The 13,530-nt window shown below is 43.3% G+C and overlaps 1 protein-coding gene across 2 annotated transcripts in view; it reads right to left on the reverse strand.

Annotated features, from left to right (window-relative positions):
• Positions 1-13,530, reverse strand: part of LG02H1orf162 (linkage group 02 C1orf162 homolog) — a 98,464-nt gene that overhangs the window by 12,608 nt on the left and 72,326 nt on the right. For both annotated transcript variants that reach the window (XM_073615746.1, XM_073615745.1), the window contains 2 exons: positions 10,211-10,305; positions 6,292-6,359 (listed from right to left, as the gene is read on the reverse strand). In XM_073615746.1, the coding sequence (XP_073471847.1) occupies positions 6,292-6,359; positions 10,211-10,305 (163 nt within the window). The remainder of the gene's footprint in view (positions 1-6,291; positions 6,360-10,210; positions 10,306-13,530) is intronic.

Here is a 13,530-nt window from a genome sequence, read left to right on the forward strand (position 1 = left end):
CAGATTGTATGTAACATTTGTATCTGCCTGTGTGTCCAGCTAACCTGTTTCCCCGAAAATAAGCCCAGGTCTTATATTAATTTTGGCCAGAAAATTAAATTTGGGGTAGGTCTTACCATTTAATGTGATGTATTCTCTCCCTCTCTCCTTCCCTGCCTGTCAGGAATCCCCGGTGTGAATATAGTAAAAGTGCTTGTAAAACCCTAAAATCCTCTCTATTACAGTAGTATATAACGTACAATGTGTGTGTTTCTGTAATCTAATTGTGCCAAATACCTTCTTATAGCACCTCTCGGCGCTTCTGTGACCCGACATGACTCTTCCCCACTCTGAGCACTGCAGGGGGGGCCGAGATCCCCCACTGACAGGTGGGAGAAGAGGAGGAGAGCAGCGGGAGATCAGCTAAACGTACCGGTATTTGGCACAATTAGATTACAGAAACACACACATTTTACATTATATACTACTGTAATAGAGAGGATTCTAGGATTGTACAGGCACTTTAACCACTTCAGCCCCGGACCATTATGCTGCCTAAGGACCAGAGGACTTTTTCCAATTTGGCACTGCGTCGCTTTAACTGCTAATTGCGCAGTCATGCAATGCTGTACCCAAACAAAATTTGCGTCCTTTTCTTCCCACAAATAGAGCTTTCTTTTGATGGTATTTGATCACCTCTGCCGTTTTTATTTTTTGCGCTATAAACGGAAAATTTTGAAAAAAAATGATATTTTCTACTGTTTGTTATAAAAAAAATCCAATAAACTCAATTTTAGTCATACATTTAGGCCAAAATGTATTCGGCCACATGTCTTTGGTAAAAAAAAAGTCAATAAGTGTATATTTATTGGTTTGCGCAAAAGTTATAGCGTCTACAAACTAGGGTACATTTTCTGGAATTTACACAGCTTTTAGTTTATGACTGCCTATGTCATTTCTTGAGGTGCTAAAATGGCAGGGCAGTACAAACCCCCCCCAAATTACCCAATTTTGGAAAGTAGACACCCCAAGGAAATTGCTGAGAGGCATGTTGAACCCATTGAATATTTTTTTTTTTTGTCCCAAGTGATTAAATAATGACAAAAAAAAAAATTTACAAAAAGTTGTCACTAAATGATATATTGCTCACACAGGCCATGGGCCTATGTGGAATTGCACCCCAAAATACATTCAGCTGCTTCTCCTGAGTACGGGGATACCACATGTGTGGGACTTTTTGGGAGCCTAGCCGCGTACGGGGCCCCGAAAACCAATCACCGCCTTCAGGATTTCTAATGGTGTAAATTTTTGATTTCACTCCTCACTACCTATCACAGTTTTGAAGGCCATAAAATGCCCAGATGGCACAAACCCCCCCAAATGACCCCATTTTGGAAAGTAGACACCCCAAGCTATTTGCTGAGAGGCATGTTGAGTCCATGGAATATTTTATATTTTGGCACAAGTTGCGGGAAAGTGACAATTTTTTTTTTTTTTTGCACAAAGTTGTCACTAAATGATATATTGCTCACACAGGCCATGGGCATATGCGGAATTGCACCCCAAAATACATTTAGCTGCTTCTCCTGAGTATGGGGATACCACATGTGTGGGACTTTTTGGGAGCCTAGCCGCGTACGGGGCCCCGAAAACCAATCACCGCCTTCAGGATTTCTAAGGGTGTAAATTTTTGATTTCACTCTTCACTGCCTATCACAGTTTCGGAGGCCATGGAATGCCCAGGTGGCACAAAACCCCCCCAAATGACTCCATTTTGGAAAGTAGACACCCCAAGCTATTTGCTGAGAGGCATGGTGAGTATTTTGCAGCTCTCATTTGTTTTTTGAAAATGAAGAAAGACAAGAAAAAACATTTTTTTTTTCTTTTTTCAATTTTCAAAACTTTGTGACAAAAAGTGAGGTCTGCAAAATACTCGCTATACCTCTCAGCAAATAGCTTGGGGTGTCTACTTTCCAAAATGGGGTCATTTGGGTTTTTTTTTTTCTTTATTATTTTTTTGTTTTTTATCTTATTTTTATACTGTTCCTTTCATTTTTTTTTTTTTAATCATTTTTATTGTTATCTCAGGGAATGTAAATATCCCCTATGATAGCAATAGGTAGTGACAGGTACTCTTTTTTGAAAAAATTGGGGGCTATTACACCCTAGATCTCTCCTCTGCCCTCAAAGCATCTGACCACACCAAGATCGGTGTGATAAAATGCTTTCCCAATTTCCCAATGGCGCTGTTAACATCCGGCGAAATCTAAGTCATGAAATGCTCGTAGCTTCCGGTTTCTTAGGCCATAGAGATGTTTGGAGCCACTCTGGTCTCTGATCAGCTCTATGGTCAGCTGACTGAATCACCGGCTGCATTCTCAGGTTCCCTGTTGAGACAGGAGAGCCAGAGAAAAACACGGAAGACGGTGGGGGGGGGCATTCCCTCCCACTGCTTGTAAAAGCAGTCTAGAGGCTAATTAGCTGCTAGGATTGCTTTTACATGAAAGCCGACCGCTGGCTGAAAAGAATGATACCAAGATGATACCTAAACCTGCAGGCATCATTCTGGTATAACCACTCAAATTCGTGAATGGCGTACCTGAAGACAAAAAAATGGTTAATAATAAAACACAGTAAACGGTAAAGTATAAAAAATTGCATACCTAAAAAGCAAACATGATAAAACATAATAACAATAAAACATTGCAGAATAGAATACAGTAAAAAAGAGCAGAACAATAGAGAGAGAATAGAGAGAGAGTAAAACAATAAAAACGACAACTATTTTTTTTTATTTTATATATTTTTTTATTTTTTTTTACACTTTTGTTTGTAACTAACTTTTATAACTGTAACCGGTTCCAGGTTCGGGTATCTCAAAATGCGATGGCATCTTGGGAGACCCTGTGAAAGTGTGCCTAGTCTGTGCAATGCTGTACACTACGCTAATACTCAACTAGTGAATGGTAGCGTTCAAAACATTCACCAATGCAAAGACCAGGTTTGTCAGGACAGGAGGGACAATAATAGCGGGTGTCACGCCTATATCCGCGCTTGCTGCAGAGACAACATCTTTTTTGGGGGGTTCGTTGGGTAGGGGTACTCGGGAGGACATAAAGAAAATGCCTTTAATGCAGCCGACTGCATTTGGTTGGGGATGTGAATGGGGGAAGTACGGGCGCTGCAGAAGTGGTGGGTTCCCAATTAGGATTGGCGAATGCAGCAGGAAGGGCACTATGGGCACGACGGGCCTGTGTTTGTCTTCTTCTTGGTGGCAGCGGGACACTACTTGTGCTTGCCACCTCACCAGCTTGAACTGCACTTATGGGACTCACCACATCACCAAGTGTTACTGCAGTGCTGGTTTGACTACGACCGGGGTGTACTAGGCCACTGGTGCTTGCCAGTTCACCAAAACGCTACCAAAAAAACTGTTAGCGATCGCAGGGATCAGGCCTGACTCTGCGAACGCTGCAGTTATGCGTTTAGTGTTTTGTAAGTGACAGTGATCGATCGATACTGCACTTGGGTGGGCTGGGCTGGGCCGGGCGGAGGGGCAAAACGCAGATGCTAGCAGGTATCTGGGCTGATCCCGCTAACACTGCGTTTTTGGGAACCCTAAACTGCTGGGGACGCTAGTATAGATCTGATCGGATCAGATATTGATCCGTTCAGATACTATACCACTAAGGGAGGTGTATGCTGCGTGCGTGTTAGCGGTACTGGCGCTAACCTGACGCTGCCTGGGGCTGGTGCTTGCCAGTTCACCAAAACGCTACCAAAAAAACTGTTAGCGATCGCAGGGATCAGGCCTGACTCTGCGAACGCTGCAGTTATGTGTTTAGTGTTTTGTAAATGACAGTGATCGATCGATACTGCACTTGGGTGGGCTGGGCGGAGGGGCAAAACGCAGGTGCTAGCAGGTATCTGGGCTGATCCCACTAACAGTGCATTTTTGGGAACCCTAAACTGCTGGGGACGCTAGTATAGATCTGATCGGATCAGATATTGATCCGATCAGATACTATACCACTAAGGGAGGTGTATGGTGCGTGCGTGGGTGTTAGCGGTACTGGCGCTAACCTGACGCTGCCTGGGGCTGGTGCTTGCCAGTTCACCAAAATGCTACAAAAAAAATTGTTAGCGATCGCAGGGATCAGGCCTGACTCTGCGAACGCTGCAGTTATGCGTTTAATGTTTTGTAAGTGACAGTGATCGATCGATACTGCACTTGGGTGGGCTGAGCTGGGCCGGGCGGAGGGGCAAAACGCAGGTGCTAGCAGATATCTGGGCTGATCCCGCTAACACTGCGTTTTTGGGAACCCTAAACTGCTGGGGACGCTAGTATAGATCTGATCGGATCAGATATTGATCCGTACAGATACTATACCACTAAGGGAGGCGTATGCTGCGTGCGTGGGTGTTAGCGGTACTGGCGCTAATCTGACGCTGCAAGGGGCGACGCATATCACCGCCGGGTGATCAGCGGGCTAAACCTTTATTCGGTAATAAACGGCGGGTGCCCTGACACTATAAAAAATAAACGAACTAACCAGCGTCACCCGTGACAGTTATACGGTGATCAGTGGTGAAAGGGTTAACTAGGGGGCAATCAAGGGGTTAAAACATTTATTAGGTAGTATATGGGGGTCCCTGTCGCTATAAAACGCTGATGGCGAACCTAAATATTTACCTCCCTAACTAGCGTCACCAGCGACACTAATACAGCGATCAGAAAAATGATCGCTTAGTGACACTGGCGACAGGGGGTGATCAAGGGGTTAAAACTTTATTGGGGGGGTTAGGGGGGTATCCTAGACCTGAAGGGGGCTAACAATAACTGCCCTAACACAGTAACTGTCACAAACTGACACCATGCAGTAATCAGAAAAAAAATAAATAAATAAACTGCTTGGTGTCAGTGTGACGGGGGGGAGGGGTGATCGGGGGGTAATCGGGGGGGGATCGGGGTGTAATGTATGCCTGGCGTGTTCTACTGTATGTGTGTGTTTGTGTAACTCACATTCCAGTCTTCTCTCCTCGGCGCCGGAACGGAAAATACCGAGCCGAGGAGAGATGACATAATTTCCTTTGCTGCTGTTTAGCATACAGCAGCAAAGGAATGATTTGATTGGCCGGCGGCGATCGCGAGGGGGGGCCACGAACGGAACGGATGGTCTCCCCCTCATCTCTGATCGCCGCTGGTCAGAAGCGGACCGCCTCGGGACCCCCTGCCCGCGGGAGGCAGATCACGTATATGTACGTGATTCTGCCTGCCCGTGCCACCTTGCCGACGTACATCGGCGTGAGGCGGTCCTTAAGTGGTTAAACTAGGGCTAATTTTCAGGGTAGGGCTTATATTGCAGCCCTCCCCAAAAATCACAGTAGGTCTTATTTTCAGGGTCGCTTTTATTTTCCGGGAAACATGGTAGCTAGATTTTGAGTCTCCCTCCAGTGGTGGCCATCAGTATTACAGGACGTTTCACAGCTCTGCTTTATGTCCCCAAAGGAAGCATTCTCCACATTCCTCCTCCGATAAATAAGGATTTTAAACTTCTTCTCTAATGAGTTGTAGACTTAAGGTTTGTGAGTGTTTTTGATAGTTTGTGAGGTGACAATTGATTAACGTTACCCCATAAGCCTGTCAGAAACTTGTTGGCAGTTAGATGTTAATTCAGGTCTACAAGCCGATTCAGATCCTAAACTGAGTTTTTGCCCAATAGGATGAATTAGGAATACATCTATAAATGCATACCCTTTTTTATATCTAATTTTACATCCACAAACAATATGACTGATCTGATGTCAGTTATCGTTCCACACAGCAGCCATATTATACAAATAATCATTTGCCATTAAACACCCCCCACACCCCCCTTAAACACATACAAACAAATAATACTGTATATATAACCACCCCCTATTATTCCTACCTTTTTTGGGCATAATTGGTATTTCAAGATTACTGATTTGCCTTTCAACAGTCGTATATAGCAGTAATCAATAAGCACAAGCATCCCCACTCAAACCTAATAGCCAGACAAACAACCTTCCTTTATATACAGTATAGTCCTTTGGTAAGACTTTTGTTTAAAGTAATGGTCTGGCGACAGGGTCACTTTAAATCAGAAAAGTAACATGAAGAAGAAGAGCTTTTAAAAATAAAAGTAGAACCTAAACAGGCATGTAACTTGGGAAATTAGGCATTTGATATTACATAGATTATTAGTTATGCAGTGGCATTGTTATTTATTCTTACAGAGATTAATTGTGATTGTTGTTTTTTTTTTTAAATATAAAATGATTATTTACCATGTGGAGACCAGTGGGAGAGGAAACGTCTTTACTTCTGTCTGGTGACACGGTAGGATTACGTTTCACTTACAAAAATAAAAATAAATTATTACTAGGTTATAAGATATCATCATCAATAATATATTTAAATCCTGGTTAGGCTATTTATAATTAGAAATATGGTCTAACCCTGTCCTGCCTTATCTAACAAAAAAAATGAGGTTCATATTTAGATACACTTTCACCTCAAAATATCACAAGATGTAAAAATGATTACATACAAGTTTAATAATAAATACTTAACCACTTGCCGCCCACCATATAGCAATATAATGGCGGCAAAGTGGTTCAGTTATATGACGTGATCAGAATAACAAGCCGGGGGCGCGCCCGCGGGCGTGGTATGGAGCCTTTGACAGAGGCTTCTTACCACGTGATCAGCTGTGACCAATCACAGCTGATCATCACGTGAACCAGGAAGTGCCTTTAAACGGCTTTACTCGGTTCACGCTGACAGGGAGAGCCGATCAGCGGCACTCCTTGTCAGAGGGGGATTCTGCGCTGATAATCAGCACATTGATTATCAGTGCAGCCCCCATCAGATGTGCCCATCAGCTGTCAATAAGTGCCCATCACCTGCCAGCCTGTGTCTCATAATAAACGCCTGCCAGTGCCCATAAAAGTGGCAATCAGTGCCCACAACAGTGCCAGTCAGTGCCCCATTAGTAATGCCTGTCAGTGCCCTTCAGATGCCACTCAGTCATGCCTGTCAGTAACTCCTCATCAGTGCTGTCTATCCAGTGCCGCCTATCAGTGCCCATCAGTGCTGCCTATCAGTGCCGCCTATCAGAGCCATCAGTGCCACCTATCAGAGCCATCTATCAGAGCCCATCAGTTTTTTTTTTTTAATTGTCTGTCTTTTTTTGTTTATAGCGCAAAAAATAAAAACCGCAGAGGTGATCAAATACCACCAAAAGAAAGTTATATTTGTGGGAAGAAAATTATAAAAATTTAGTTTGGGTACAGTGTTGCATGACTGCGCAATTGTCATTCAAAGGACACTAAGTATACAAAAAACCAAAGTGCAGCGCTAGTTTACTTTTGTTTTTTTGTATACTTAGTGGACTTGGTTTGTGTGTCAGCTGCTTTGGTCACTTCATTGCATTTATTATTTTATTTGGTGTAGCTCAGCTTTTTCTTCATTTCGGGTGAGGACACTGCCAGATGCCTGGACAGGTAAGTGCCATAATATTGAAAGTCAGCAGCTACAGTATTTATAGCTGCTGACTTTTAATTTTTTTTTGTGGGGGGGGGGGCCTAGAGGTCTTCTTTAAGCCTATAAGTGATTATTTGTTTGCTATTTACCTAAAATCCTTATTTTACAAGTGCATTTGTGGCAGGATTTATATATCATTTATTGTGTGTGTGTGTGTGTGTGTGTGTGTGTGTGTGTGTTTAAAGAGAGCACAGCAGGAGATTTTATTTATTTGTTCAGATTGAAACTCCCTATGGTTCTGTTTGAGCACAACAGGCCAACAGGGGTAGGGAGGGGGGAATTAGTCAATCTTCTGCTCATTATGTTCTATTCTCTGTGTAAATTGAAGTTTGATCACTATAAATAACAGGATTTTTTTCAGCAAACTAAATAGTCTCTACAAGGCTTAGCCATCCCTATGACTAAGCCCTCTCGATGATGAAATGCATGAATGAAGTGGCTCTATGTTACTCTTGCCTGCATAATAAACTTAACTAGAGTTCCAGGGCACCTTTGGTGTGCAGCCCATTTTGTTCAACTTATATTCATACTATATTCTTGATTTAGAGCCTGCAGGGAGAACATTAAGTTATTTTAACAGACCAATCATATTTAGTTTGCTGAAAAATAACCCTGTTATTTGTAGAGATCAATAACTCAAGCTTCAATTTACACAAAGAAAGGAATGAGTTGACTAATTCCCCCCTCTCTCCATCAGCCTGTTGTGCTCAAACAGAGCAAATCTAGGAGAAGACAGGCAGCTTTTGGAGAGGTGGGACATGCACAGATCATCTAAACCAGTGTCGGACAACTTTCTTAATATGAGGGGCCTCAAGTGTGGCCCCCAACATCACCAAGAGGCCACACATAAAATTAAGTAAATATTAAGTTTTGAAATCAGCAGACATATGTAGCACTACCCCCATAGGGGCTGCAGGTGACAGGGTTCCTCACTGCTGCACAGCCAGGCACACAACGTTTTCAGCATTCATCCAAACACAGGAATCAGTCCTTGAGCTTTGCTTTTGTTGTTTTATTGAGGGTTAATAACTTGGATGGGGATAGGAAGGAATTCAATTGATTATTTTCTTTAGTTCAAATTGATCCTTCTGACAGACTAACAGTCAATGTTAGATTTAGCAACAGCCCCATACAAGCTAGGAATCTCAGTCTATTTAGTAAGTAGCACAATGTGGTGTGAACTGCATCTTGGAGCTCCTCCACTCCCTTGTAGACACTGGTCCCAGCTCTAACTCTACAGGAAATGCTAGCCCACCTGGCTGCGTCTTTACCAGCCCACCTGGCTGCTTCTCTTTACCAGTCTACCTGACTGACACTCTGGAGATCTCCCAGGGCAAGGCTAGAGGACTTAAGCACACTGCTGTCTTCAAAAGAGACCTGCTACATGTGGTAGTCTCTCCCCTTGTAGGTCCCTGTACTAGGCTGTAGTACTCACACTGTCCTTCCTGCTCCCGCTACCTCTCAGGAAAGCCTCCTTACAACTCCTCCTGTGGCAAGATCCTTCCAAGCCAGCACCCAAGCCCCAGCTCAAGGCAGAGCCCCCTCCCAGACTAGGAGGTTCGCCTCAAGGGCCACCCACAGCCTCCTCAGCACTATCTCCCACCTGACTCCACTGCCAGCATGACTCATGTCTATTTAAGGGCGCACTTAGTCCCCTGCCAGGCCCACTTCCTAGGGATTGGCTAAGGGCCCCTGAATATGCAGGACAACCCTCCTAGCCTCTGCCCTCTAGCTTCCAGAACATTCTTCAACATTCCAGAACTCTGGGGGGGGGGGGCACCAGAGAGCGCTGCCTGTATGAGTTATGCTGCCATGAACCCTAGTAACCCTGACCCAATTACAGACTCACAGGGCTTAAACATGGGTCAGAATGTGATTATACCTACTCTGACACTAGTAGCACACTATCGGGTGCTACACACACAACAATATATAAAAAAGACTATGGGTATGATACAAAAGATGGTCAGAGACTGCAGATATGATACAAGAGCTATTCAGAAACTGCACACATGACAGAAGAGATAACCAGAGTCTGTGGGCATGACACAAGTGGTGGTCAGAGATTGTGGGCATGATATAAGAGATGGTTAGAGACTGTTGACATAATACAAGAGATGGTCAGAGACTGTGGGCATGATACAAGAGATGGTCAGAGACTACAGCAAGATACAAGAGATGGTCAGTGACAGTGGACAAGCTGCAGAAGACTGTCAGAAACTGTGAACATGCTATAGGAGTTGTTGGAGACTAGGAGCATGCATCAAGAGCGTCATAGACTGGAAACACATTATATTGATAGACATCACATAACACTGCTAGACATCACTGCTATCCCAGAGCTATAGGGAAAGATAGATTAGTGTCTGCAAGGGTCCAAAGAACCGCATAAAAAGTGCCAAAGGGCCACAGGTTGGGCACCAGGGGTCTAAACAGTATATACCGGTGTGTGTATATATATATATATATATATATATATATATATATATATATATATATTATTTATGTACCAAAAACATTAAAAATACCCATTAAAAACTGTTTTTTAGTCCTGAGGCTAAGGAAATAATGAAAGAAAGTGCATATAACATTACTATACATTAAAAGCAAAGCTTAAAAAATTAAGAAAGAAAGCAGTCTTCAAAAAATTATATTTTGTACCTTTTTGTTTGACCTTAATAGCACAGAAGATCAATGCAAGGATGAGCAGTGTTACAATTGCTCCTGAGAAAAATGCTAATATAAACGTATTAACGCTGCAAAGAAAAAGATGTGTTTTAAGTGCCTACAGTCTATAAAGCAATGTAGATTTTTATAGGTAACAGTAATACAATAAAGCCAATACTATAAAATGTGAACATAAATAAAGATTTCAATTACCCCATTACAGTAGACCATTCAACTCCCAGGGGTCATTTTCATAGTCTGGAGTGCACTATAGGTATTCCTGACCCTGCCTTATGCTGTCCAAGCCATATGGATTGTAAATTTAGAATCATGTGACCAAAGGCTCTGTAAAAATCTATCCAGCCAAAATCTGAAAGCCTTTGGATTGCATAAAGCTCACTTTAGCATGTTAGTTAAAACAGATCTCCAGCCCGTCCAACACATATATATATTTTTTTCCCCTAGTTAAGACTTTGTGGTGGGTTGCACACTCTTAAGGTGTTACTAAACCCACAAAAGTAAAATCAGTCTGTAAATGCAGTAAAGCATGCTTGTTATACTCACTGTGGAACCTAAGGGGTTAATCCTCTACATTGTGTATTGTGTAAAAAGGCTGTTTGATCCTGTATGCACAGATCCTTCTATTTCCACTGACTCCAAAACAGGTCGGGATAAGACAGAGCTTTTGGAGTCAGACTGCTCATGCTCAGTTTGGTGTGTATTGCTAGAGAGTTTTTTTTCTTGGGAGAGTGCATGTGATCAGCACAGGGCCAATCAGCACAGTCCAGACAGAGGGTCAGGGGTCCTGGATCCTGATAGGACACCTCAGTGCAGTATGACAACTCCTCCTACAATCATTAACCAGGAATTGATAGAAGTCACAAGACTGCTATATACTGCTGATGAGAAAGGTATTTAGCAGTTTATATATACTAAAATAATTGTATTTTCATGTTCTGTATACTGTGGGAGACCAGATATTGTGAATGCAGGGTCCTGAGTTTAGTAACACTTTAAGGTACGCACCCACCCAGTTCCAGCGGTGTCCTGCAGAATGCTCTCGAAAGTCTGCCTCTCTTAGTTCCCACGCTGCCATCTTCTTAAGTGACATCTTCGATAGGCCGGCTGGCCTTTCCGGGTTAAGCTGCTGGGCCTCACTATGATGCGATGCTGGTACTTTTGCACTCCAAATTTAAGACTGAAAAAGGCCCTATAAATATGATATAAAAATCAAGAACTCCCAAAATAAACAAACATTAACTTCCACCCCTGACACAAAAGCCCACTTTTTTTTTTTTATCAGGGGAGCCTTGCAGCAACAAAAGAAAGGTCAGAAAATCTTAAACAGGCAGGGTTTGCCCCAAATCCAGGATTGCCCTGAACCCAAATCTCATGCCTATATGGGGGTGTTTGTTTGCCTTCCTAAATGATAATTTTTTTAAGTTTAAACTTCATCTTTTAATTAGGACAAAAGATTGTGCTCTTCATCACTAGTTTTAGCTTATATTAGGTGGTTAAAGTTTTGTCCTTACTTCCTCTTGGCCTGCTTACTTTATGCAGTCTTCTGCCAGTTAAGCAAACCACAAAGCTATGGTTTGAGGGTGTTATTGTAGTAAAATGGGAATTATCTCACATGAGTACCAAATACGCACCAGATACTCCTTTTAGTCTAAACTCACGAGAGTCTATGCCTATTGCTAGTTATGATATATTGCTTTTTATTTGTATAGTGCCAAAGTAATCTGCAGTACTTTACAATTTCTGGTAAGATATGCATATACTGTAGACAGGAATTAAAAGGAGGAAAGAGATGCTCTAACAAATATAATCAAATGAGGTGCCACTCTTGTATACCCAACAACATTTCTAATCTCCTACAGTATATATGATTAACAAACTTTACATAAATATAATCCCTTCTAATATAAAAAGTGTATCCAGTCCCCAGGGGCGTAGCATGGGTTGTCAGCACTGAGGGCATGGCAGGTAATTTGTGCCCCCTAACTCATGGGCTTACCTATTCTCAGTTTGGTCAAATGATCCGCTGTGATAGTCACGGGTGGCTACAGGGGAGAGGGAAGAGTGCTTGACAATGGCTGGTAAAGCCTAGAGCGGTGACATGACCCATAGGTTCCTATGTCCTATCTGTTGGTGCTTCCTCCTCTCCCCTGCATACACCACTGGCTCACACAAGGGGTAACGTGACCGGACTGGAGCAGCCTAAAAAAAAAAGGTGTATACATCTTTTCTACACAGGTTAGCCAGCATAGGTGTTAGGAGAGATAGAGAGAGACAGGCAGCGAGGCGGGACTCCGGCAGCAAACGGCTGCGCCAACTGCAATCACCCATAAGGCTAGCCCCGCCTCCACACGTGACTAGCTTAGCCAGGCAAATCACAGGATGCCCAAGTCCACCACCCGCACATGACCCTGTTCGTCAAATCACAGGGCGCCCTTGGTTGGACTTGGAGTGCACCGGCTGGTGCAGTGAGAGTGTGAGACAGTGCAGATAATTAAAGACGTGATGGAGTCACCTTGCGGATGGTGGCGTGAGATGCCCCCCTCTAGATGTTGTCCCCCGCCCCCTGCGTGCTATGCCACTCCCAGTCCCTTATCCAGGATGGATGGACTAAACCTTAAGACTCGGTTCACATATATGCAGTGGTGACTCAATATATAGGGGGGCACATAAGATACCACAATCAAAACTGGGGGGGGGGGGGGGCACTAATAATTTTCACCACTAAATCATAGCACTAAAAAAAACTGAATATGTACATATAAATAAGAATAAAAAATACGAGAGTAATGCAATAAGCAATGATACCTTTTTTTGTACTAACCTAACACTTTAAAGACAAGCTTTCAAGAGTTTTCCTTGAAAGCTTGCGGAGTGTATGGTGGTGAGTATCACGTACGGGAGAAGCGCGTGAAGTGTATGAAGGCTGGTAGTAAGTACATGAGAGGGGTAAGGAGTGTATGACGGCAGGTAGTATGTACAAAAGCGGGGTGCGTGTATAGAGGCCAGTAGTATGTACATGAGAGGAGTGCGGAGTGTATGATGGCTGGTAGTATGTACATGAGAGGGGTACAAAGTGTTCAGAGGTTGGTAGTATGTACATGAGAGGGGTGAGGCGTGTATGGTGACAGGTAGTATGTACATGAGTGGGGTGCAGAATGTATGGAGGCTGGTAGTATTACATGAGAGGAGTTTGGAGTGTATGGTGACCGGTAGTATGTACATGAGAGGGGTTCGGAGTATATGATGGCCGGTAGTATGTACATGAGAGGGGTGCGAAGTGTATGGTGGTGGGC

The sequence above is a fragment of the Aquarana catesbeiana genome, linkage group LG02 (genome assembly GCF_042186555.1).
Source record: "Aquarana catesbeiana isolate 2022-GZ linkage group LG02, ASM4218655v1, whole genome shotgun sequence".
Lineage (NCBI taxonomy): Eukaryota > Metazoa > Chordata > Amphibia > Anura > Ranidae > Aquarana > Aquarana catesbeiana.